Below are 26,879 nucleotides of genomic sequence, written 5' to 3' on the forward strand. Positions count from 1 at the left end.
GCCACACGTGGCTCTTTCACGCATATTGTTTTGCTCTTAAAGCCCCCACTGCCCTGTCAGCCAGCTTGGAGAAGGCATTTGTCACTTTCAATCACTTCTCCAAGCCAAGCCTGCTGGCAGCTTGGAGAATGCATTTAAAGTTAAATTTGCTTTCTTTCCATCTCCCTCCCTCTCATATATTTGCCATGCCTTCCTTTCTTCATTCCTCCCTACCGCCATCTATTTTCCTTCCTTCCTTCCTTCCTTCCTTCCTTCCTTCCTTCCTTCCTTCCTTCCTTCCTTCCTTCCTTCCTTCCTTCCTTCCTTCCTTCCTTCCTTCCTTCCTTCCTTCCTTCCTTCCTTCCTTCCTTCCTTCCTTCCTTCCTCCCTCCCTCCCTCCCTCCCTCCCTCCCTCCCTCCCTCCCTCGTCATGTCTTGCGGCTCTCAAACGTCTGATGTTTAGTCTGTGTGGCTCTTAGGTTAAGCAGGTTTGTCCACACCGCTTTGGAGGGTGGACTCTGTGGCATTGTACCCCATTGAGGTCCCTGTTTTAGCCAGCGACCTCTTGTTTTTTGCACCAGGGCAGTTGCAGAAACACAAGTGATCCTGGGTGACTGTTCTGTGGCAAGATCTGCGATTAGATCCACAGCTCTGACTCCCCTTGGATTGGAGCACTTGCTATGGATGCCAGCCTCCAAGAGTGACCTGGAGATCCCCTGGAATTACGGCTCGTCTCCAGGCTACAGAGATGAGTTCCCCTGGAGAAAAGGGATGCTTTTCCCTTGTGGACTTGAAGCCCCCCTTCAGGCTCCACCTTCAGAACTCTAGGAGTTAGCGAAAAGATTCCGCACTCCTCCACCTGCACCTGCTGGAATGGCCTTGGGTCAGCCAGAGCTCTCTTATCTGAGAGAAGTGGGTTATATTCCCCACTCCTCCACTTGCACCTGCTGGAATGGCCTTGGGTCAGCCATAGCTCTGGCAGGGTTGTCCTTGAAAGGGCAGCTGCTGTGAGAGTCCCCTCAGCCCCACCCACCTCACAGGGTGTCTGCTGTGGGGGGAGGAAGATAAAGGAGACTGTGAGCCGCTCTGCGTCTCTGATTCCGAGAGAAGGGCAGGGTATAAATCTGCAGTCTTCTTCTTCTAGGTTAATATAGCTCACAGAAATTTATTTATTTATTACTTTAGATTTTTATCTTGCCCTCTCCGCAAGCGGACTCCGGGCGGCTAACAGTTCAAAATCCAAAATCACAATTCAAAACAATAATTTACAATTAAAACATTTTTAAAACATTTCATGGAGCTGTCCAGCTACAGTATGGGCGGGATCTTCCTTTTCTAACAGTGATCCCATAATGATCGCGATTCCTCAGCCATGTAGGGTGGCAGCCCTCTCCCGGTCTAGAAGTTAAAGGCCTGTCGAAATAACTCGGCAAGATAAGATGAAATAATGAAGTAGCTATGTAGGTATTACTTCTCCCTACCTTTCCCACTTCCCCTTCCCATATCTTTTTGAACTTAATAAAAAATGGTATTATTTGAAAAAACTCTAGGAGTTAGCCAAGCTGGATCTGGGAACCTTATTTCCCATCTCCGGTGGTCAGAGGGGGCCTGGGCATCTATAAGCGCCAGGGTGTGTGGCACTGTGACTTCGCCTTTGTGTTATGGCTCTACGTGTTCTGTGAGCCTTTTCAGACAATTGCTGTCGCTGAGGTTTGTCTGAAGGTGGAGTCCCAAGCTGAGGCTGGCTTTGTCTCCCCCCTCCCTCCAGGCCATAACGTCACCTGCACCAACCTCTGCTACGTGCTCTTTTTCGGGTGGTGGCTCTTCGTGATCTACGTGCTCATCTCTGTCCTGATGTTCCTCACCGTGGTGGGGGCGCCGTACGGTAAGCAGAGCAAGAACGCCGCCGGTTGCCTTTAGCAGGGCAGTGTGTTCTGGCAGGCAGAAGCGGCCATCTTGATATGAGCACATGAACGTATGAAGCTGCCTTATACTGAATCAGACCCCCCTCAGTTCATCAAAGTCAGTATTGTCCACTCAGACCGGCAGTGGCTCTCCAGGGTCTTAAGCTGAGGTTTTTCACGCCTACTTGCCTGGACCCTTTTGATTTGGAGATGCCGGGGATTGAACCTGAGACCTTCTGCTTACCAAGCAGATGCTCTACCACTGAGCCACCGTCCCGCCCATGACCGCCAGCGGCTCTCCAGAGTCTCAAGCTGGGATCTTTCATACCTATTTGCCTGGACCCTTTTTAGTTGGAGATGCCGGGGATTGAACCTGGGACCTTCTGCTTACCAAGTAGATGCACTACCACTGAGCTATAGCCCGCTTCATGGCTCTCCAGGGTCTCAAGCTGAGGTTTTTCACTACTTGCCTGGACCCTTTTTAGTCAGAGATGCCGGGGATTGAACCTGGGACCTGCTAACCAAGCAGATGCTCTACCACTGAGCCACCGTCCCGCCCATAACCGCCAGCGGCTCTCCAGAGTCTCAAGCTGAGATCTTTCATACCTATTTGCCTGGACCCTTTTTAGTTGGAGATGCCGGGGATTGAACCTGGGACCTTCTGCTTACCAAGTAGATGCACTACCACTGAGCTATAGCCCGCTTCATGGCTCCCCAGGGTCTCAAGCTGAGGTTTTTCACTACTTCCCTGGACCCTTTTTAGTCGGAGATGCCGGGGATTGAACCTGGGACCTTCTGCTTACCAAGTAGATGCTCTACCACTGAGCCACCGTCCCTCCCCAATCCCTTTGTTAGATTATTTAAGGGGAGGGAGGAGGATTACAGATTTAGGACTGCTTGCCCTTCTATCCTATAGTCTGATGAAGTGTGCTTGGAGCACACAAAAGCTGACATTCTGAATAGAACTTGGTTGGTCTTAAAGGTGCGACTTGACTCTTGCTTTGTTCTCCTGCTTCAGACCAACATGGCTGCCCATCTGCATCTAGACGCATTGGCAGTTCCACAGAGCAGCTGGTGGAGAAGCCCTCTTGGTGGGTGGGAATCTCCTTCCCCAACTTAAAAGAAATTATGTGCCCTGTCCTGAATAACCCAGGCAAGCCGGATCCCATCAGATTTCACATCTACAGGGCCAACCCTGGCAAATATTTGGAAGGGAGACCTCCAAGGAATACCAGGGCTAGGATACAGAGGCAGGCAATAGCAAGCTGTCTCTCAGAAAAAAGGCCAGCCCCGGTTGCGGTTTCTGGAGGTTACTACTGCATATAACATAAGAACATAAGAGAAGCCATGTTGGATCAGGCCAATGGCCCATCCAGCCCAACACTCTGTGTCACATAAGAACATAAGAGAAGCCATGTTGGATCAGGCCAATGGCCCATCCAGTCCAACACTCTGTGTCACATAAGAGAAGCCATGTTGGATCAGGCCAATGGCCCATCCAGCCCAACACTGTGTCACAGAAGAACATAAGACAAGCCATGTTGGATCAGGCCAGTGGCCCATCCAGTCCAACACTCAGTGTCATATAAGAACAGAAGAGAAGCCATGTTGGATCAGGCCAATGACCCATCCAGTCCAACACTCTGAGTCACATAAGAACAGAAGAGAAGCCATGTTGGATCAGGCCAATGGCCCATCCAGTCCAACACTCTGTGTCACATAAGAACATAAGAGAAGCCATGTTGGATCAGGCTAATGGCCCATCCAGCCCAACACTCTGTGTCACATAAGAACATAAGATAAGCCATGTTGGATCAGGCCAATGGCCCATCCAGTCCAACACTCTGTGTCACATAAGAACATAAGAGAAGCCATGTTGGATCAGGCTAATGGCCCATCCAGCCCAACACTCTGTGTCACATAAGAACATAAGATAAGCCATGTTGGATCAGGCCAATGGCCCATCCAGTCCAACACTCTGTGTCACATAAGAACATAAGAGAAGCCATGTTGGATCAGGCTAATGGCCCATCCAGCCCAACACTCTGTGTCACATAAGAACATAAGATAAGCCATGTTGGATCAGGCCAATGGCCCATCCAGTCCAACACTCTGTGTCACATAAGAACATAAGAGAAGCCATGTTGGATCAGGCTAATGGCCCATCCAGCCCAACACTCTGTGTCACATAAGAACATAAGATAAGCCATGTTGGATCAGGCCAATGGCCCATCCAGTCCAACACTCTGTGTCACATAAGAACATAAGAGAAGCCATGTTGGATCAGGCTAATGGCCCATTCAGCCCAACACTCTGTGTCGCATAACAACAGAAGAGAAGCCATGTTGGATCAGGCCACTGGCCCATCCAGTCCAACACTGTGTCACATAAGAACATAAAAGAAACCATGCTGAATCAGGCCAGTTGCCCATCCCGTAAAACACTTTGTGTCATATAAGAACATAAGAGAAGCCATGTTGGATCAGGCCAATGGCCCATCCAGTCAAACACACTGTGTCACACAGTGGCGAAAAAAACAACCAAGTGCCATCAGGAGGTCCACCAGTGCGGCCAGGACACTAGAAGCCAGTTTGGTGAGTGGTTAAGTGTGCGGACTCTTATCTGGGAGAACCGGGTTTGATTCCCCACTCCTCCACTTGAAGCTGCTGGAAGGGCCTTGGGTCAGCAATAGTTCTTGCAGAGCTGTCCTTGAAAGGGTGGGTTCTGTCAGAGCTCACTCAGCCCCATCCACCTCACAGGGTGTCTGTTGTGGGGAATGGGGAGGGGTAAAGGAGATTGTAAGCTGCTCTGAGACTCTGATTCAAAGAGAACGGCAGGGTATAAATCTACAGTGTTTTTCTTCTTCTACCTTGGGAACCCTGAATTGAGTGGGAAGCTGCTGAATAAGGTCTTAAATAAAGTAAATAATTCAATCTCAATTACATTGTCGAAGGCTTTCAAAGCCGGAATCCATTGGTCGCTGTAGATTTTCCGGGCTGTGTAGCCACGGTCTTGGTATTGTGAAACTTGACGTTTCGTCAGCAACTTTGACTGGCATCCTCAGAGGTGTAGCCCAGAAAACTAACGTTTTTTCTGTGTCAAATTGAGAAGAAGTTGGTAGGCGTGTAATTTATATCTACTCAGGCAGGGGGGGTAGGGTTGAGTCATGGTCTTGTGGGAGCTTCTGGAGACCAGAAATTCAATCTCATTCTTCAGGACTTTTCTAAAAAAATGTTTGACTCTTATGCCCATGGAGACAAGTATGGGGTGGGGGGTTGGGTCCCATCCTGTATGGGACTTGACCAGGATCTCTTTTCTCTTCCTCCAGGAAAACTATGTTGGAAACTTGCGGGTTACTTCTTCTGGCCTTTTGGAATAGCAATTCAGAAGGTAGGGAAAGGGCAGATGGTGGGATCTGGATAAGGTCGAGAATTGCCAGTTGCGCGTATGGATTGGAACAGTTGTGAGCTGTGTAGGGCGGCTGTCGGAGGGGTGTGACAAACAGGAATCTGTGGGGTGGGGTTGTGCTAGTAGTGTGGGGCAGGGGCGGGCATTTTTGGGGGTGGTGGTAAATTGCATTAGAAACACCAGAAGAGTGCTGCTGGATCAGACCAATGAGGGTCCATCTATTCCAGCGTCCTGTCTCACACAGTGGCCAACCAGTTCCTCTGGAGGGCCAACAACACGACAGAGAGGCTGAGCCTTCATAAGAACATCAGAAGAGTCCTGCTGGATCAGACCAGTGAGGGTCCATCTAGTCCAGCCTCCTGTCTCACACAGGGGCCAACCAGTTCCTCTGGAGGGCCAACAACACGACAGAGAGGCTGAGCCTTCATAAGAACATCAGAAGAGTCCTGCTGGATCAGACCAGTGAGGGTCCATCTAGTCCAGCCTCCTGTCTCACACAGTTCATCTGGAGGGCCAACAACAGGGCAGAGAGGCTGAGCCTCCATAAAAACATCAGAAGAGCCCTGCTGGATCAGATCAGTGAGGGTCCATCTAGTCCAGCCTCCTGTCTCACACAGGGGCCAACCAGTTCCTCTGGAGGGCCAACAACACGACAGAGAGGCTGAGCCTTCATAAGAACATCAGAAGAGCCCTGCTGGATTATACCAGTGAGGGTCTATCTAGTCCAGCCTCCTGTCTCACACAGAGGCCAGCCAGTTCCTCTGGAGGGCCAACAAGAGGGCAGAGAGGCCGAGGCCTTCATAAGAACATCAGGAGAGCCCTGCTGGATCAGACCAGTGAGGGTCCATCTAGTCCAGCCTCCTGTCTCATACAGTGGCCAGCTAGTTCCTCTGGAGGGCCAACAAGAGGGCAGAGAGGCCGAGGCCTTCATAAGAACATCAGGAGAGCCCTGCTAGATCAGACAAGTGATGGTCCATCTAGTCCAACCTCCTGTCTCACACAGGGGCCAGCCAGTTCCTCTGGAGGGCCAACAAGAGGGCAGAGAGGCCGAGGCCTTTATAAGAACATGAGGAGAGCCCTGCTGGATCAGACCAGCGAGGGTCCATCTAGCCAAGCGTTGTGCAGGGTTAGATGACTATAGGCCAGTGGGCTAGATGACCTTGGAGATTCCTTCCAACTCTGTTATTCTTCTACTTCAACCCAACTCACCTTCAATGGAAAAGGCAGACCGTCAATCCCGTATATAAAAGGGGCTCCCTTCTCTGTCCTGTCCCCATCCCCGTTCCTTGCAGACCCAAAGGCACCATCAGAATAGCCACGTGAGGTTCAGCAAGTACGACACCATCGCAGAAGTCAATGAGAGCAAGGAAGGGACTCCCCTGCTCATCCGGCAGGAGCCGGCTCGCAAGGAGGACTCCTCTGTGTCTCACTGGGTAAGGGGGAGCTGCGTTGGCTGGGGCCATCTTACATTCCCAATCCCCCGGATTTACAGGCTTCCCCCCCTCCCCCAGCCAGCTGGCCGGCGGGAGAAGTCCTGCCCCCACAGCCATCATGCACCTCCATGAATGATTCCCATAGGAAATGATGGGGAATTGATCTGCAGGTTATCGGGGGCTCTGGGGGGGCTGTTTTTTTAGGTAGAGGTGCCAAATTTTCAGCATAGCATCTAGTGCCTCTCCCCAAAGTACCCCCCAAGTTTCAAAAGGATTGGACCAGGGGGTCCAATTCTATGAGCCCCAAAAGAAGGTGTCCCTATCCTTCATTATTTTCTATGGAAGGAAGGCATTTTAAAAGGTGTGCGGTCCCTTTAAATGTGAGGGCCAGAACTCTCTTGGAGTTCAATTATGCTTGTCACACCCTTGCTCCTGGCTCCGCCCCAAAGTCTCCTGGCTCCACCCCCAAAGTCCCCAGATATTTCTTGAATTGGACTTGGCAACCCTATTCCACCCTCCCATGATCTGTGCTGTGAGACAGAGGCCTAGTGGGCCTAAGGAGCCTGTGAGTAGGGTTGCCAAGTCCCCTCTGCTCCTCGGCAGGGGACTTTTGTGCACGTGACGCAGTGATGTCACCCAGAAGTGATGTCATTGCGCCGTCGCACTGCGGCCACTCTAGGCGTTCCTGGGAAAACTCTATGGTTTTCCCGAACGCTCTAGCCATTTGGGATGAAAAACCTCTGTGGTACCTATTGTACCATAGAGTTTTCCCTCCAAAAGGCTAGAGCGTCCAGGAAAACCATAGAGTTTTCCCGGAAACGACTACAGTGGCTGCTGCGCGACGTCACCGGTGCGACGATGTCACTTCCAGGTGATGTCTTCACACCGTAGGGTTGCCACTCCCCAGGTGGGGGCAGGGGATCCCCCGGTTTGGAGGCCCTCCCCCTGCTTCAGGGTCATCAGAAAGCGGGGGAGGGGAGGGAAATGCCTGCTGGGAACTCTATTATTCCCTAGGGAGACTTATTCCTGTAGGAAATAATGAAGAATTGATCCGCAGGTATCTGGGATTCTGGGAGGGCTGTTTTTTGGGGTAGAGGCACCAAATTTTCAGTATAGCATCTAGTTTCAAAACGATTGGACCAGGGGGTCCAATTCTATGAGCCCCAAAAGAAGGTGCCCCTATCCTTCATTACTTCCTATGGAAGGAAGGCATTGAAAAAGTGTGCCGTCCCTTTAAATGTGATGGCCAGAACTCCCTTTGGAGTTCAATTATGCTTGTCACAGCCTTGATCTTCGCTCCACCCCTAATGTCTCCTGGCTCCACCCCCAGAGTCCCCAGATATTTCTGACCCCGTAGAACAGGGGTGTCAAACATGCGGCCGAATTAGGCCCCCCTGAGGGCTCCTATCAGTCCCCGGAGCAGCTGGCTGTCGTCTGCTTCCTTCTCTCTCTCTCTCGCTTCCTTCTGCATCACAGCTTGCTTTGCCAGGCTTGCTCAATCGCACAGGAGCTACAGAGCAAAACCCTCTATTTTCTCCATTGGCTGAGGCTCCTCCCTTGGCAGAGCTGGCTTTGCCAGGCTCTCTCAATCACAGCAGAGCTACTGAGCCAAGCCTCTTTTCCTTCTATTGGCTGAGGCTCCTCCAACTCCTGGTCCCCTGGGGAAGGAAGGAAAGAGCCAGGGCTTACTTTGCCCGCTTCCCTGGATCCCAAGGGAGAAATAAAAAGAAAGCACCTTTAAGTCCGAGTGCTGATGTTTTAAGCATGTTTTAGTTTAAAAAAAAATCTTTGTGTTTGTCCGTGTCCTTTATAAAGTTTATATCTCTGCTACCTGCCTACTGGTGTGGCCATTTGTTTCTCCAGCTTTTTAACTGTGCCGGGGATTGAACCTGGGACCTTCTGCATGCCAAGCAGAGGCTCTACCGCTGAGCCACAGCCCCACTTCATGGCTCTCCAGGGTCTCAGGCTGAGGTCTTTCCCATCCCCTCCTGCCTGGTCCTTTCATCTGGAGATGTCGGTGGTTGAACCTGGGACCTCCTGCATGCCGAGCAGAGGCTCTGCCCCTGAGTCACAGCTCCACTTCATGGCTCTCCAGGGTCTCAGGCGGAGGTCTTTCCCATCACCTCCTGCCTGGTCCTTTTAACTGGAGATGTTGGGGACTGAACTTGGGACCTTCTGCATGTCAAGCAAAGGCTCTTCCACTGAGTCACAGCCCCTCTCTGAGACCCAGGACAGCTGCTGCCAGTCTGAGTAGAAAATACTGAACTTGATGGCCCAAGGGTTTGACTCAGAATCTGTACGCTTCCTGCTGTCCTCTCTTCCACTTTGGTGTCATGGTGAAGTACGCGGATTCTTATCTGGGAGAACCGGGTTTGATTCCCCACTCCTCCACTTGCAGCTGCTGGAATGGCCTTGGGTCAGCCATAGCTCTCACAGAGCTGTCCTTGAAAGAGCAGCTTGTGGGAGAACTCTTTCAGCCCCACCCACCTCACAGGGTGTCTGTTGTGAGGGGAGAAGATAAGGAGATTTTGAGCTGCTCTGAGATTCTTAAGATTCAGAGTGAAGGGTGGGATATAAATCTTCTTAGAGAGCCAGTTTGGTGTAGTGGTTAAGTGTGCAGACTCTTATCTGGGAGAACCGGGTTTGATTCCCCACTCCTCCACTTGAAGCTGCTGGAATGGCCTTGGGTCAGCCAGAGCCCTCTTATCTGGGAGAACCGGGTTTGATTCCTCACTCCTCCACTTGCAGCTGCTGGAATGGCCTTGGGTCAGCCAGAGCTTTCGCAGGAGTTGTCCTTGAAAGGGCAACTGCTGTAAGAGCTCTCTCAGCCATGCCCCCCCCCCCCCACGTCACAGGGTGTCTGTTGTGTGTGTGTGGGGGAGATAAAGGAGATTGTGAGCCACTCTGAGATTCGAGTATAGGGCGGGATATAAATCCAATATCTCCTTCCTTCCTTCCTTCCTTCCTTCCTTCCTTCCTTCCTTCCTTCCTTCCTTCCTTCCTTCCTTCCTTCCTTCCTTCCTTCCTTCCTTCCTTCCTTCCTTCCTTCCTTCCTTCCTTCCTGTTTGCTGTAGTGGTTAAGTGCGCGGACTCTTTATCTGGGAGAACTGGGTTTGATTCCCCACTCCTTCACATTCAGCTGCTGGAATGGCCTTGGGTCAGCCAGAGCTCTCTTATCTGGAAGAACCGGGTTTGATTCCCCACTCCTCCACTTGCACCTCCTGGAATGGCCTTGGGTCAGCCAGAGCTCTCTTATCTAGGAGAACCGGGTTTGATTCCTCACTCCTCCACTTGCACCTGCTGGAATGGCCTTGGGTCAGCCAGAGCTTTCTTATCTGGGAGAACCGGGTTTGATTCCCCACTCCTTCACTTACAGCTGCCGGAATGGCCTTGGGTCAGCCAGAGCTCTCTTGTCTGGGAGAACCGGGTTTGATTCCCCCCTCCTCCACTTGCAGCTGCTGGAATGGCCTTGGGTTAGCCAGAGCTCTCTTATCTGGGAGAACCGGGTTTGATTCCCCACTCCTCCACTTGCACCTGCTGGAATGGCCTTGGGTCAGCCAGAGCTCTCTTATCTAGGAGAACCGGGTTTGATTCCTCACTCCTCCACTTGCACCTGCTGGAATGGCCTTGGGTCAGCCAGAGCTTTCTTATCTGGGAGAACCGGGTTTGATTCCCCCCTCCTCCACTTGCAGCTGCTGGAATGGCCTTGGGTTAGCCAGAGCTATCGCAGGAGTTGTCTTTGAAAGGGCAGCTGCTGTAAGAGCTCTCCAGCCCCACCCACCTCACAGGGTGTCTGTTGTGAGGGGGAAGAAGGTAAAAGAGATTGTGACTCTGCTCTGTGACTCTGAGAGTCAGAGTATAGGGTGGAGTATAACTCCAATATCATCGTCATTTCCTTCCTCTTCCTCCTCCTCCAGAGGCGTTTCAACACCTACGTCTGGCTCGTCTTGGGTTACCCCGTCCTCTTCTTGGCCCACGCGTTGGTCTGCTGCGTCTCCTGGAGTTTGGTCTTCACCATCCCGTTGTCCAAGATGAACGCCCGCGTGATCTCCAAGGTCTTGCTGCTGCCCCCGGAGCATGTCCTTGTGCGGCGTGTGCGGAAGGTAAGGAAGCAGGCTCAGTGGAGGGGTTTCCTCACCTCATGCCAAGTACGTTGGTCCGCCGCTGAGCTGGTTTGGGACTCCGCATTGTGTGTCTTTCTGGCAGAGTGTGGCACTCTGGGCCTCCCAATCAGAGGTGTCGAGCTCATTCGTTACGAGGGCCGGAGCTGACAAAAATGTCACTTTGTTGGGCCAGATGAGAAAATTTAGAGCAGGGGTGTCAAACATGCAGTTCGGGGCCAAATCAGTCCCCCGGAGAGCTCCTCTCAGGCCCCTGAGCAACTGGCTGTCATCTGCTTCCTTCTTCCTCTCTCTTGCTTCCTTCTGCATCACAGCTTGCTTTGCAAGGCTTGCTCAACCGCACAGGAGCTACAGAGCAAAACCTCTGTTTTCTACATTGGCTTGCTCAATCGCACAGGAACTGCAGAGCAAAACCTCTGTTTTCTACATTGGCTGAGGCTCCTCCCTTGGGGAGGAAGGGGGAAGGAATAGCTTGCTTTGCCAGGCTCTCTCAAATGCACAGCAGAGCTACTGAGCCAAGCCTCTCTTCCTTCTATTGGCTGAGGCTCCTCCCTTGGGGAGGAAGGGGGAAGGAATAGCTTGCTTTGACAGGCTCTCTCAAATGCACAGCAGAGCTACTGAGCCAAGCCTCTCTTCCTTCTATTGGCTGAGGCTCCTCCCTTGGGGAGGAAGGGGGAAGGCATAGCTTGCTTTGCCAGGCTCTCTCAAATGCACAGCAGAGCTACTAAGCCAAGCCTCTCTTCCTTCTATTGGCTGAGGCTCCTCCCTTGGGGAGGAAGGGGGAAGGCATAGCTTGCTTTGCCAGGCTCTTTCAATTGCACAGCAGGGCTACTGAGCCAAGCCTCTCTTCCTTCTATTGGCTGAGGCTCCCCCACCCTCCCAGTCCCCTGGGGAAGAAAGGAAAGAGCCAAAGCTTCCTTTGCCCAGTTCCCTGGATCCCATGGGAGAAATACAAAGAAAGCACCTTTAAGAGCAACGAATGCTAATGTTTTAAGTTTCTAAAAAGATATATTTGTGTCTGTCTGTGTTCTTTATAAAATTTATATCTCTGCTGCCTAATCTTAAATAGGTACGCACCTGGCCCAGCCCAGCCTCATTTATGTCCGATTAGGCCCTCATAACAAATGAGTTCGACACCCCATGCTCAAGCCCATAATCTGGACACAATAAGATTACATCCAATAAATTTACAAAGGATCGGTGGTCCATATGGGCCGATGGATGGGAAGCATTAGCTTTAGCCGGGGGGGCCAGATATTTAAGTGCCCGTTGCATAAGCGGTACACTTTTAATAATAATAATAATAAATTTTTATTTATATCCCGCCCTCCCCACCAAGGCAGGCTCAGGGCGGCTTACAAAGGCATGATATAGAAATATCATGTTATGACAATAAAACAAGATAGTACAGTCAATAAACAAGATAATACAATTAGATACAATATATAAATTAAACCTTAAAATAATGAATCTAAGAACAGTATAGCTTGACGGTGCTACAGTCTCAGTTTGCACGAAACGGCTTCATATTGTTTCTAGGTTTCATCTTAAGAGGCTAGTTGGAAGAGGGCGGTTTTGCAAGCCCTACGGAACTGATTAAGAGAGCATATCTGGAGGCAAGTTTTAAATCTGTTGGGACGGAAGTGTGGCTCTTAGCTGCACAGTTTGGCAACTGCCCAGGGTTATCTGAGAGGGTTTTTTTCCTTTCCTCCCCCCCCCCCCCCCCGCGCAGACGGAGGTGACCCAAGATGCTGAAGTGATTCTCTGCTGTTACCGCTCATTTAACCCTTACTATTACAAATACGCCGTCGAAGGGATCAATGTTTTTGCTGTCAGTATCCTTTTGTTTTAGGAGGGGGGGGGGTGTCTGCATTTCGAGTAGGGTTGCCCAAATTCCAACAGAGTCCGTTTGATGTAGTGATAAAGTGCATGGACTCTTATCTGGGAGAACCGGGTTGGATTCTCCACTCCTCCACTTGCAGCTGCTGGAATTGCCTTGGGTCAGCCACAGCTCTCTTATTTGGGAGAACTGGGTTGGATTCCCCACTCCTCCACTTGCAGCTGCTGGAATGGTCTTGGGTCAGCCAGAGCTCTCTTATCTGGGAGAACTGGGTTTGATTCCCCCCTCCTCCACTTGCAGCTGCTGGAATGGCCTTGGGTCAGCCAGAGCTCTCTTATCTGGAAGAACCGGGTTTGATTCCCCACTCCTCCACTTGCAGCTGCTGGAATGGCCTTGGGTCAGCCACAGCTCTCTTATTTGGGAGAACTGGGTTGGATTCCCCACTCCTCCACTTGCAGCTGCTGGAATGGTCTTGGGTCAGCCAGAGCTCTCTTATCTGGGAGAACTGGGTTTGATTCCCCCCTCCTCCACTTGCAGCTGCTGGAATGGCCTTGGGTCAGCCAGAGCTCTCTTATCTGGAAGAACCGGGTTTGATTCCCCACTCCTCCACTTGCACCTGCTGGAATGGCCTTGGGTCAGCCAGAGCTCTCTTATTTGGGAGAACTGGGTTGGATTCCCCACTCCTCCACTTGCAGCTGCTGCAATGGGCTTGGGTCAGCCATAGCTCTCTTATCTGGGAGAACTGGGTTGGATTCCCCACTCCTCCACTTGCACCTGCTGGAATGGCCTTGGGTCAGCCACAGCTCTCTTATCTGGGAGAACCGGGTTGGATTCTCCACTCCTCCACTTGCAGCTGCTGGAATGGCCTTGGGTCAGCCACAGCTCTCTTATTTGGGAGAACTGGGTTGGATTCCCCACTCCTCCACTTGCAGCTGCTGGAATGGTCTTGGGTCAGCCAGAGCTCTCTTATCTGGGAGAACTGGGTTTGATTCCCCACTCCTCCACTTGCACCTGCTGGAATGGCCTTGGGTCAGCCAGAGCTCTCTTATTTGGGAGAACTGGGTTGGATTCCCCACTCCTCCACTTGCAGCTGCTGCAATGGGCTTGGGTCAGCCATAGCTCTCTTATCTGGGAGAACTGGGTTGGATTCCCCACTCCTCCACTTGCACCTGCTGGAATGGCCTTGGGTCAGCCAGAGCTCTCTTATCTGGGAGAACTGGGTTGGATTCCCCACTCCTCCACTTGCACCTGCTGGAATGGCCTTGGGTCAGCCAGAGCTCTCTTATTTGGGAGAACCGGGTTGGATTCCCCCCTCCTCCACTTGCACCTGCTGGAATGGCCTTGGGTCAGCTGTAGCTCTCGTAGGAGTCATCCTTGAAAGGACAGCTTCTGTCAAAGCTCTCTCAGCCCCACCCACTTCACAGGGTGTCTGTTGTGGGGGAAGGAGATAAAAGAGATTGACGCTGATTCAGAGAGAAGAGCGGACTATAAATCAATGGTCTTCTTCTTCCCCTGGAGAAAATGGCTGACTTGGACTCTATAGTTATGAATACCCTCCTTCCCTTCCCTGAATCTCACCCAGTGCCGGGTTAAACCCTGTGGAGGCTTCTAGGCAGTCAAAACCTTGGGGGGCCCGTCACAAATTATCTCGGAGTCTGAGCGCCCACCCCGCTGCCCACAACCCTGCAGCCGCCTTCTTAAAAGCCCCCTTTTGGGGGGAGAGGCAGAGAGAGTCAAACTTGGCGACGCCAGCAGCAGCCGCACAAGGCAAGTCGGGCAAAGAGCAGCTCCGTTGCTGGCTGTGCGTGTGGGCTAGGAGGGCTGCAAGCAGGGGGGAAAACCAGGGGGGAACGCTGGCTCGGGGCCCCTAATGACATGGAGGCCAATGTCATTATTACTTGGCCTAATTGTTAATTACTTGGCCTAATTGTTAATCCGGCTCTGATCCCACCCTTTCAGTTTCTTCCCTTCCTTTGCCTCCCTTTCATCATTACTCTCCATTGCTCTCACTGATGGAGCATTGCAAATCATAACAGACAGAGGCGGTAGGGTTGCCACCTTCCAGGTGGGGACAGTACAACATACAAAGAGTATCACGGTAGAAAAGAACAAGGAAGCAAAAAGCCCCGCGTGAACCAGCTTCTATAGCCAATTACATAACAAGAAAAACCAATCAAATATAAATAATTGTATTTAACCCACATATATTGCTTTCACCAAAACAATAATGAAAAGTGGACGGTAGGGGAGGGACGGTAGCTCAGTGGTAGAGCATCTGCTTGGGAAGCAGAAGGTCCCAGGTTCAATCCCTGGCATCTCCAAAAAAGGGTCCAGGCAAATAAGTGTGAAAAACCTCAGCTTGAGACCCTGGAGAGCTGCTGCCAGTCTGAGAAGACAATACTGACTTTGATGGACCAAGGGTCTGGTTCAGTATAAGGCAGCTTCATATGTTCATATGTTCTCATGTAGGGACCGATGAAAGAATAAGTCCCTTCAGGCTGACTCTGGCCACCTCTGACCCTTCTGCATACTGGAATCCTAACCCCGGATTAGATAGATTAACTCTGGTCAAGTCACACACCGACATTCATGAACGGTGGTAATCAGTGTTAATCTTAAAGCACTATTCATTCATTGCACTACAAATTACTAAACTAAACATTAGGAAGAACTTTCTGACACAACTAAACATTATTAAGGACTAATCTTTAAGTGGAACAGGCTTCCTTGGGGGCTGGGTGAGCTCTCCTCCTTTGGAGATTTTTAAACAGAGGCTAGATCAAAGGGAGATCAAGGGGAGGGACGGTGGCTCAGTAGTAGCGCATCTGGTAAGCAGAAGGTCCCAGGTTCCATCCCCGGCATCTCCAACTCAAAAGGGTCTAGGCAAGTAGGCGTGAAAAACCTCAGCTTGCGACCTTGGAGAGCCACTGCCAGTCTGAGAAGACAATACTGACTTTGATGGGCCAAGGGTCTGATTCAGTATAAGGCAGCTTCATATGTTCAACCATAACACTCAGTCTGCTAATAAATAGCTTGAAACAGCGTTTTGCGAAACAAGGGTACTAGTACAACCTTGTCCTTTCCTCTTTGAAAATTTGGCTGCATCCATTGAGAGACATTCATCATTGGGAATATCACACCAGGATTACATGGAAAAGCTGGACAATTTTACCATATAAAGGAAAAGAACTCTTGGTGCAAATGCTTCCTTTTGTTCAAAGAACTGAGTATTATGGTTGGTTTGATGCAAGCAATATATGTGGGTTAAATGCAATTATTTATATTTGATTGGTTTTTCTTGTTATGTAATTGGATATAGAAGCTGGTTCACGCGGGGCTTTTTGCTTTTTGTTGCCTTCCAGGTGGGGCATGGAGACTTCCTGGAATCACAGCCGATCTCCAGACGATAGAAATCAGCTCCTCTGGAGAAAACAGCTGCCTTGGAGGGGTGGATTGTTGCTGCTGTTATTTATTTGATTTGTTAATCTTCTTATCCAAGGTTTGTTTTTGTAGTGGGAACTCCTTTGCCTATTAGGCCACACCCCCTTGATGTAGCCAATCCTCTTGGCACTTCCAGGGCTCTTCGTACAGGGTCTACTATAAGCTCAAGGAGGATTGGCTGTGTCAGGGAGGTGTGGCCTAATATGCAAAGGAGTTCCTGCTAAAAAAAAAGCACCCTGGTCTTATCCCAGCTTGCTCTGGGCGAAGAACAAGGGGCATAATGCCATAAAACCATATATGGCAGGGGTGGCCAACGGTAGCTCTCCAGATGTTTTTTGCCTACAACTCCCATCAGCCCCAACCAGCACGGCCAATGGCTGGGGCTGATGGGAGTTGAAGGCAAAAAACATCTGGAGAGCTACAGTTGGCCACTCCTGCCATATATGGACTTTAAAATTCAATATATAATTTTGAGGAAAAACTAAAACCAGAGTAAAAGAGATCCAAGATGGTGTCTTATAAATTTCCAGGACTTTTCATTTTTCTAGCAGGAACTCCTTTGTATATTAGGCCACACACCTCTGATGCAGCCAATCCTCCTGGAGCTTACAGCAGGCCCTGGAATAAGCGCCCTGTAAGCTCTTGAAGGACTAGCTACATCAAGGGCAATGCTCCCTCTAAGCTGCAGGGTCTTGTGAGCAAAAATTCCACTTTACCATTGAAGTCATGAGCTGCTGCATAAATCAGTGTGCTCTGGGGTCATTTTTCCTGAGCTAAGACAAAAATGTGTGAGTTGGAGGGCTAAAAATCTGTGAGCCTAGCTCACACTAACTCAGCTTAGAGGGAACTCTGGCAGGGGTGTGTGGCCTCTTATGCAAAGGAGTTCCTGCTGCAAAAAAAAAGCCCTGGAAATTTCTACCCCAATTCTGGACTACCGGGCCATTTTCGGGGAAAGAGGAGAGGTGATTTAAAACCAAATATAAGGGAAGGGAGTGTATTATACTACATGAAGCCCTCTCCTGTCCCCAAATCTTGTATTTCCCAGGGAGCACCCCCCAAATCTTCAGGTAGTTCTTAGCTCAGAGTAGGCTGCCTAGATCCAGTACAGTGTATTGACTAAAAGTATCAAACTAAAATCTGGGAAACCCCGGGTTTGAATCCCCAGTCAGCCATGGAAGCTCGCTGTGTGACCTTGGGCCAGTCACGCGCTTTCAGCCTAACCTGCCTCACACGGTTGTTGTGAGGCTAAAATGCAGGCGAGGAGAGTGACATCAGCCCCTTGGGGTCACTACTGGGGAAGAAAGGCGAGGAACGAACGAATGACTAAATTAATAAAATATTTGCCATCAAGGAACTCTTGTTGTGTCCTCGGCAGCAGCCTGGGTGTAAAACTGCGAGCTTCTATAGACCCCGAGTAAAGAAATCATCTGCAAAACTTGTAAGCTCCACCCCCGAGGAAGGCAACAAAAAGCAGGGCTCGTCCGGGATTTGAACCCGGGACCTCTCGCACCCTAAGCGAGAATCATACCCCTAGACCAACGAGCCAGCCCTTGCAGATGCCTTCCAGATGTTCTCTTCAGGCCGAGCAGTAAAGCGGTAATTGCCAGCTTGCCTTCTGCTCCTGGCAGGCCAAAAGGAGGAGGGGTCTCCCTCCAGCCTGGGAGGCTCTCCTGGGTCCCTCACAAAGCTCTCCGCCCTCCATTTGCTCAGAGGGCAGCCGTGGATGTCTCTGCCACGTCAGGAGAAGAGCTTTTCCAGGCTGGGAGGAGAGCCAGCTGGAAGGGGGGAGAAGCCATTTCAAAGAGCCGCTCACCGGCCACATTTTTGGAACCTCTAGGCGGAGCCCAGAAAAAATTAAGCCTGCCTCGTTTCCATGGACATGAATGGGATCGCAGTGTGTATTTAATCGTCTGCTGCATTGCTCTTTAGCGGCTTACTTGGGAGTAGGACCCACTGAGCTTGGTGCAGTTTTTTTCCTGAGTGAAGAAGATGGTGATGATATTGGATTTATATCCCGCCCTCCACTCCGAATTTCAGAGTCTCAGAGCGGCTCATAATCTCCTTTACCTTCCTCCCCCACAACAGACACCCTGTGAGGTAGATGAAGATATTGGATTTATATCCCGCCCTCCACTCCGAATTTCAGAGTCTCAGAGCGGCTCACAATCTCCTTTCCCTTCCTCCCCCACAACAGACACCCTGTGAGGTAGATGAAGATATTGAATTTATATCCCGCCCTCCACTCTGAAGAGTCTCAGAGCGGCTCACAATCTCCTTTACCTTCTCCCCACAACAGACACCCTGTGAGGTAGATGAAGATATTGGATTTATATCCCGCCCTCCACTCCGAAGAGTCTCAGAGCGGCTCACAATCTCCTTTACCTTCCTCCCCCACAACAGACACCCTGGGAGCTGGGTGGGACTGAGAGGGCTCTCACAGCAGCTGCCCTTTCCAGGACAGAGTGGCCTACAATCTCCTTTCCCTTTCTCCCCCACAACAGACACCCTGTGAGGTGGGTGGGACTGAGAGGGCTCTCACAGCAGCTGCCAGAGCTATGGCTGACCCAAGGCCATCCCAGCAGCTGCAAGCGGAGGAGTGGGGGATCAAACCTGGTTCTTCCAGATAAGATTCTGCACACTTAACCACTACGCCAAACTGGCTGCAACTCTTAACAACAGTTACTAGCAATTTAGGGTGACTGGCTTCATAAGGTTGCCAGCCTCCGGGTGGGGACTGGAGATCTCCCGCTTTTGCAACTGATCTCCAGCTGGCATAGACCAGCTCCCCTGGAGAAAATGGCTGCTTAGAAGGGTGGAGTCTAGGGCATTGTGCCATGCTGAGGTCCCTCTCCTCCTCAAACCCCGCCCTCTCTTGGCTCCACCCCCAAATAAGAACATAAGAGAAGCCATGTTGGATCAGGCCAATGGCCCATCCAGTCCAACACTCTTCGTCAAAGAAGAACATAAAAGAAGCCATATTTGATCAGGCCAATGGCCCCTCCAGTCCAGCCCTCTGTGTCACAGAAGAACATAAGAGAAGCCATGTTGGATCAGGCCAATGGCCCATCCAGTCCAACACTCTTTGTCACAGAAGAACATAAGAGAAGCCATATTGGATCAGGCCAATGGCCCCTCCAGTCCAGCCCTCTGTGTCACAGAAGAACATAAGAGAAGCCATATTGGATCAGGCCAGTGGCCCCTCCAGTCCAACACTCTGTGTCACAGAAGAACAGAAGAGAAGCCATGTTGGGTCAGGCCAATGGCCCATCCAGTCCAACACTCTGTGTCACAGAAGAACAGAAGAGAAGCCATGTTGGGTCAGGCCACTTGCAACTGCTGGAATGGCCTTGGGTCAGCCGTAGCTCTCACAGGAGCTGTCCTTGAAGGGGCCGCTGCTGTGAGAGCTCTTTCAGCCCCACCCACCTCACAGGGTATCTGTTGTGGGGGAGGAAGATAAAGGAGATTGTGAACTGCTCTGAGTCTCTGAAATTCAGAGTGGAGAGCAGGATGTAAATCCAGTGTCGTCATTGTCCTCCTCCTCCCCTCCTCCTCTTCCTTCTACTCCTCCCCTCCTCCTCCTAATCTCCTCTTCCTCCTCCTCCTCTTCCTCCTCCTCCTCCTTCTACTCCTCCTCTTCTCCTCCTCCTTCTCCTCCCCTCCCCCTCTTCCTCCTCCTTCTACTCCTCCCCTCCTCCTCCTCCTAATCTCCTCTTACTCCTCCTCTTCTCCTCCTCCCCTCCTCCTCCTAATTCCTTCTTCTCCTCTTCCCCTCCCTCTCCTCCTCATCTCCTCTTCCTCCTTCTCTTCCTCATCTCCTCTTCCTCCTCCTCCTTCTACTACTCCACTCCCCCTCCTCCTAGTCTCCTCTTCCTCCTTCTCTCCTCCCCCTCATCTCCTCCTCCTCCTTCTACTACCCTCCCCCTCCTCCTAATCTCCTCTTCCTCCTTCTCCTCCCCTCCCCCTCCTCTTCATCTCCTCCTCCTCCTCATCTCCTTTTCTTTCTTCTCCTTCTCCTCCTCCCCTCCTCCTTCTCCTAATCTCCTTTCCTCCTTCTCCCCCTCATCTCCTCTTCCTCTTCCTCCTTCTAATCCTCCCCTCCCCCTCCTCCTCATTTGCTCTTCCTCCTCCTTCTACTCCTCCCCTCCCCTCCTCCTAATCTGCTCTTCCTCCTCCTCCTTCTCCTCCTCATCTTTTCTTCCTCCTCCTCCTCCTTCTACTCCTCCCCTCCCCCTCCTCCTCATCTCCTCTTCCTCCTCCTACTCCTCCCCTCCCCCTCCTCCTCATCTCCTCTTCCTCGTTCTCCTCCTCCTTCTCATCTCCTCTTCCTCCTCCTTCTACTCCTCCTCTCCCCCTCCCCCTCCTCCTCATCTCCTCTTCCTCTTCCTCCTCATCTTTTCCTTCTTCTCCTTCTTCTCCTCCTTCTACTCCTCCCCTCCTCCTTCTCCTAATCTCCTCTTCCTCCTTCTCCCCCTCATCTCCTCTTCCTCCACCTCCTTCTAATCCTCCCCTCCCCCTCCTCCTCATCTGCTCTTCCTCCTCCTTCTACTCCTCCCCTCCCCTCCTAATCTCCTCTTCCTCCTCCTCCTCCTCCTCCTCATCTTTTCTTCCTCCTCCTCCTCCTTCTACTCCTCCCCTCCCCCACCTCCTCATCTCTTCTTCCTCCTTCTCCTCCTCCTCATATCCTCTTCCTCCTTCTCTTCCTCATCTCCTCTTCCTCCTCTTTCTACTCCTCCCCTCCTCCTCATCTCCTCTTCCTCCTTCTCCTCCTCATCTCCTCTTCCTCCTCCTCCTTCTACTACTCCACTCCCCCTCCTCCTAGTCTCCTCTTCCTCCTTCTCTCCTCCCCCTCATCTCCTCCTCCTACTACTACTACCCTCCCCCTCCTCCTAATCTCCTCTTCCTCCTTCTCCTCCCCTCCCCTCCTCTTCATCTCCTCTTCCTCCTCATCTCCTCTTCCTCCTCCTTCTCCAAATCTCCTCTTTCTCCTTCTCCTCCTCCCCTCCCCCTCCTTCTCATCTCCTCTTCCTCCTCCTCCTTCTCCTCATCTCCTCTTCCTCCTCCTCCCCTCCCCCTCCTCCTCATTTCCTCTTTCTCCTCCTCCTCCTCCTCCTTCTCATCTCCTCTTCCTCCTCCTACTCCTCCTCTCCCCCTCCCCCTCCTCCTCATCTCCTCTTCCTCCTCCTCATCTCCTTTTCCTTCTTCTCCTCCTTCTACTCCTCCCCTCCTCCTTCTCCTAATCTCCTCTTCCTCCTTCTCCCCCTCATCTCCTCTTCCTCCTCCTCCTTCTAATCCTCCCCTCCCCCTCCTCCTCATCTGCTCTTCCTCCTTCCCCTCCTCCTCCTTCTCATCTCCTCTTCCTCCTCCTCTCCCCCTCCCCCTCCTCCTCATCTCCTCTTCCTCCTCCTCCTCATCTCCTTTTCCTTCTTCTCCTCCTTCTACTCCTCCCCTCCCCCACCTCCTCATCTCCTCTTCCTCCTTCTCCTCCTCCTCATATCCTCTTCCTCCTTCTCTTCCTCATCTCCTCCTCCTCCTCCTTCTACTCCTTCCCTCTCCCTCCTCCTCATCTCCTCTTCCTCCTTCTCCTTCTGATTATTATTACTGCATTGTAATATATAATGAAATAATTATGCAGCTCACGGCGTGGTAGCGAACAGGCCACGGACCCCTTGTCTGTGCCTTGCAAGCATTCCCGGGGGGTTCAGCTTCACTTCTCTGAAGGGCAAGCACCAGCGCCATGAGGAATCCGATGTGCACAGAAGCACGGGCTTCTTTTCCTTCACCCCTCCAATCAGACCTGTTTGCCCTGGTAGTCGTGACGCTAGTGCTGGGCTACGCCGACAAGCACAACCAGTACACCAGCTCCATAGTGAAGTTCACCTTGGCGCTCGTCTCCATAATGCCCCTCTCCTACTACATCGGCATGGCGATTGCCAGGTAAGCTGCTTTTCCATTTAATCAACCCCGAGGACTAGAATCTGGCACCAGGATTTCCGGCTTCCGTCACCTTTACCATGATGTAAGTCACCTGGAGTCCTCACTGGGGACCAGTCTGGTGTAGTGGTTTGATGGAGTGGCGAAGTGCGCGAACTCTTATCTGGGAGAACCGGGTTTAATTCCTCACTCCTCCACTTGCACCTACTGGGAGAGCCCTCTCAGCCCCATCCACCTCACAGGGTGTCTGTTGTGGGGGAGGAAGATAAAGGAGATTGTAAGCTGCTCTGAGTCTCTGATTCAGGGAGAAGGGCAGGGTATAAATGTGCAGTCTTCTTCACAGGGGGCGTTTTCGCACTCACCTTCAGCCGGCGCGACCCCCCTCTTCACCGCGCAGGATCTGCGCGGATTTCGCACTAAATGCCGCGGAGCAGCCGGAAGAGCCGGAAGCTCCCGGCGCAAAAGCCGCTCAAACGTAAACCGCCAAAAAGCAGTTTCCGTTTGAGCGGCTTTTGCGACGGGAGTTTCCGGCTCTTCTGGCTGCTCCGCGGCATTTGGTGCGAAATCCGCGCAGATCCTGCGCGGTGAAGAGGGGGGTCGTGCCGGCTGAAGGTGAGTGCGAAAACGCCCAGGGTGTCTTTTGTTGGGGGGGGAGGGGGAGGGAAGAAGGTAAAGGAGACTGTGAGCTGCTCTGAGATTTTGATTCAGAGACAAGTGTCTATTAGGCTACACATCCCTGATGCAGTCAATCCTCCTGGAGCTTACAGTAGGCCCTGTTAGAATAACCCTGTAAGCTCTTGGAAGATTGGCTACATCAGAGGGGTGTGGCCTAATAGGCAAAGCAGTTCCTGCCACCAAAAAAAAGACCCTGCCTTTCACCCCGGTGGGGACACAAAAGGGGCTTACATCATTCTCCTCTCCTGTTTTATCCTGTGTGGTAAGTTTAGGCTGAGAGTATGTGACTGGCCCAGGGTCGCCCAGCAAGCTTTCATGGCATGAGTGAGGATATGGAAGAAGACTGCAGATTTATGCTCCGCCCTTCTCTCTGAATCAGAGACTCAGAGTGGCTCACAATCTCCTTTATCTCCTTCCCCTGCAACAGACACCCTGTGAGGTGGGTAGGGCTGAGAGAGCTCTGACAGAAGCTACCCTTTCAAGGACAACCTCTGCGAGAGCTATGGCTGACCCAAAGCCATTCCAGCAGGTGCAAGTGGAGGAGGGGGGAATCAAACCTGGTTCTCCCAGATAGGAGAGCTATGGCTGACCCAAGGCCATTCCAGCAGCTGCAGCTGCAGGTGGAGGAGTGGGGAATCAAACCCGGTTCTCCCAGATAAGAGAGCTATGGCTCACCCAAGGCCATTCCAGCAGCTGCAAGTGCAGGAGGGGGGAATCAAACCCGGTTCTTCCTGATAAGAGTCCTCACACTTAACCACTACACCAGGGGTGGCCAACAGTAGCTCTCCAGATGTTTTCTGCCTACAACTCCCATCAGCCCCAGCCATTGGCTGGGGCTGATGGGAGTTGTAGGCAAAAAAAAATCTGGAGAGCTACCGTTGGCCACCCCTGCACTACACCAAACTGGTTCTCTCTAACATATAGATCTCTCTAACATACAGCCAGTCACAGAGCTGGAAGGGGCCATAGAGGCCATCTAGTCCCACCCCTTGCTCAATGCAGGATCAACCTAAAACATCCGTGACAAGGCGTTCAGTTACCGGGTCACATCAGGATATGAGCCCTTTCAGGCTGTGAAGACAGGGCGGGGACACACAAGTATCCAGACCGTTATTTAATGTCAAACAATAGCTTATGCAGTTTATTAAATTCTAATCAAATAAAGAATTACTCTGCACGCGACACATCGCTCTTTGGTCACCCAGGAAGAAGAGAAGAAAGCCAGATCGGTTTCTAACATTTTCAGGACCGGCTTTTTAAGTTTCCAGAGTGAAAGGCCAGATCTTTGGTGTTCTCTGCGTTACCAGCTATTGCATGTCCAAGTTTAGGTCGTTAGTCCATCAAAATCCAAGCTAGCCCGTCTTTCTCAGGGCTTTAGCTTAATTATAGTTTTTGGGCTCCGCGTATCAGGCAACGATGACATTCAATCAGGATGTGTCTCCAAGGAGAAACCTGTAGAAATGAGGTGTCGAATTCAGTTGTTATGAGGCCTGATCTGAAACCCTGCTGGGCCAGGCCCTGTGTGGCATAAAATGTAATGCCAGCTTGCAGAGATATAAACTTTATAAAGGACACGGACAAAGATTTTTTAGAAAAAATGCTTAAAACATTGGCACTTGTTGGTCTTAAAGGTGCTTTCTTTGTATCTCTCCCTGTGCAGTCCAGGCGCTCTCAACTGCACAGCAGAGCTACTGAGCCAAGCCTCTCTTCCTTCTGTTGGCTGAGGCTCCTCCCCCTCCTGGTCCCCTGGGGAAGGAAAAAAAGAGCCAGAGCTTCCTTTGAAGCAAGCTATCCTTTCCCCCCTTCCTCCCCAAGGGAGGAGCCTCAGCCAAGGGAGAAAATAGAGGCTTTGCTCTGTAGCTCTGTGCGATTGAGCAAGCCTGGCAAAGCAAGTTCTCCCTCCTACCCTTCCTCCCCAAGGGAGGAGCCTCAGCCAATGGAGAAAATAGAGGCTTTGCTCTGTAGCTCCTGTGCGATTTGAGCAAGCCTGGGAAACCAAGCTGTGATACGGAAGGAAGCGAGAGAGAGGGAGAAGGAAGCAGACTATGCCAGTAGCTCGGGGCCCTGATAGGAGCCCTCCGGGGGCCTCATCGTCCCCTAGGCCGCATGTTTGACACCTCTACTCTAGAAAATGATCTCACCACCTCTGGCTGCTGGAATGGCTTTGGGTCAGCCGTAGCTCTTGCAGAGCTGTCCTTGAAAGGGCAGTTTTTGTCAGAGCTCTCTCAGCCTAATAACATGACTGCAGGTTCTCATGAGAAGTTAATTGCTTTGGCCTTGACTTCCTTCTTTCAAGATGTCCACAGCTTTCTCTTGATCTTCCAGCATCTCTGCCCAGAGCAACTTCGCGGTGGGGGCAGTGTAAATGCCACGTTTGGCTCCATCACCGAGCTGACGTTCTACATCACGGCGCTCATCAAAGGCACCCGGGAAAAGAACAAGTGCTATGAGGAAATCGTCAAGTCCGCTTTGACAGGGACCCTCCTCGCTGTGTCCTTTTCATCCCGGTGAGTCGGTCCCTCCCTACGTCTTGCCTTCGCCCTCCGGTTGGGTTTGCGGCTCCCCTTTCCCCACCTTCTGGGATGGATTCCTTTTGAAAATGCTTTTTATTTTAAAATATTAAGGGCTTTGTTGTTGTTCAGATCGCACAGTCGAGTCTGACGCTTCACGACCCCGTGGACCAAGTCACGCCAGGCCCTCCTGTCTTCCACCATCCTCTTAAGTCTGCTCAAATTCGTGTTTGTTACATGAGTAACACTGTCCAGCCATCTCCTCTTTTGCCATCCCCTTCTTCTTTGGCCTTCTGTCTTTCCTAGCATCAGGGTCTTCTCCAAAGAGTGCTCCCTTCTCATTGGGTGGCCAAAGTATTGAACTTCAGCTTCAGCATCTGACCTTCCAGGGAACAGTCTGGGTTGATTTCCCTTAGGACTGACTGATTGGATCTTCTTGCAGTCCGAGGGACTCTCAAGAGTCTTCTCCAGGGAGTGCTCCCTTCCTCATTGGGTGGCCAAAGTATTTCAGCTTCAGCTTCAGCATCTGACCTTCCAGAGAACAGTCTGGGTTGATTTCCCTTAGGACTGACTGATTGGATCTTCTTGCAATCCAAGGGACTCTCAAGAGTCTTCTCCAGGGAGTGCTCCCTTCCCATTTGGTGGCCAAAGTATTTCAGCTTCAGCTTCAGCATCTGACCTTCCAGGGAACAAACAGTCTGGGTTGATTTCCCTTAGGACTGACTGCTTGGATCTTCTTGCAGTCCCAGGGACTCTCAAGAGTCTTCTCCAGCTCGAAAGCATCAAAACACAAAAAGGAAGATGAGGAAAAGAAAAGCAGATTGTACAGAATATTTACATTTAACTAGGATACCCGTAGTACACATATTGTACCAAAAAACAAAATGTTTTTCTCCTGTTTGCAATTGCAGTTACTTTCAGAGGGCGGAGAAATAATGAGGAAAAATAAGAAACAGTAACGAAGAGGATATATTTTAAATCGGTTCTGATTTTCATGATGTTACATCCCTCATAGGTAACAGGGACTGGGATAAATTAGAATTAACAGTTTACCAAACCTCAAGCTATGTTAATCTGATGACGATTAAAGGATTGACTGATTTTTAACAGATGTCACAAACATCTCTGTTTGTAGCCCCACTAATTCTTTAATAATATTAAAAACATCTTAAGAAGTCTGGATATATAATTCAGAGAACCCAGATAAAATTTTATTAAGTAGTTGGCAATATATCAACATTCCTCATATCCAGAAAGACTTGATTGTGATATTTAAAACTTGATTGTGATATTTAAAACTGAAATATTTAAAACTGTTTATGTTGTTTTATGTGAATCATGGGATCCCCATGTCTGTTAGCCGCCCTGAGCCCGCCTGGCGGGGGAGAGCGGGATATAAAAATAAAATATTATTATTATTATTTAATTACTTTATTAAATAAATTATTTTATTATTATTATTATTGAACGCTGCCAAAACATGTATAGCACAAACATGGAAATCTACAGATACCCCTAGTATTACTCACTGGTACTCAATTATTTGGGAAAACTACATTATGGATAAGATCGCTGTGGGTATCTCCCTAGCAGACCCATATGTTACATTATGTTACATTTATAACAAAATGGTCACC

At 50.8% G+C, this 26,879-nt stretch overlaps 1 protein-coding gene and 1 non-coding gene across 2 annotated transcripts in view; one reads left to right on the forward strand and one right to left on the reverse strand.

Moving 5' to 3' along the window:
* Window positions 1-26,879, forward strand: part of LOC132575943 (uncharacterized) — an 85,311-nt gene that overhangs the window by 30,036 nt on the left and 28,396 nt on the right. The window contains 9 exon segments of the mRNA XM_060244630.1: window positions 1,748-1,864; window positions 5,212-5,273; window positions 6,584-6,724; window positions 10,642-10,827; window positions 12,578-12,680; window positions 21,919-22,060; window positions 25,058-25,089; window positions 25,092-25,217; window positions 25,220-25,239. Of these exon segments, the coding sequence (XP_060100613.1) occupies window positions 1,748-1,864; window positions 5,212-5,273; window positions 6,584-6,724; window positions 10,642-10,827; window positions 12,578-12,680; window positions 21,919-22,060; window positions 25,058-25,089; window positions 25,092-25,217; window positions 25,220-25,239 (929 nt within the window).
* Window positions 17,600-17,671, reverse strand: TRNAP-AGG (transfer RNA proline (anticodon AGG)). Its single transcript has one exon. It is a non-coding gene; the product is annotated as a tRNA-Pro (tRNA).

This window comes from Heteronotia binoei, chromosome 8 (genome assembly GCF_032191835.1).
Source record: "Heteronotia binoei isolate CCM8104 ecotype False Entrance Well chromosome 8, APGP_CSIRO_Hbin_v1, whole genome shotgun sequence".
Taxonomy (NCBI): Eukaryota; Metazoa; Chordata; class Lepidosauria; order Squamata; family Gekkonidae; genus Heteronotia; species Heteronotia binoei.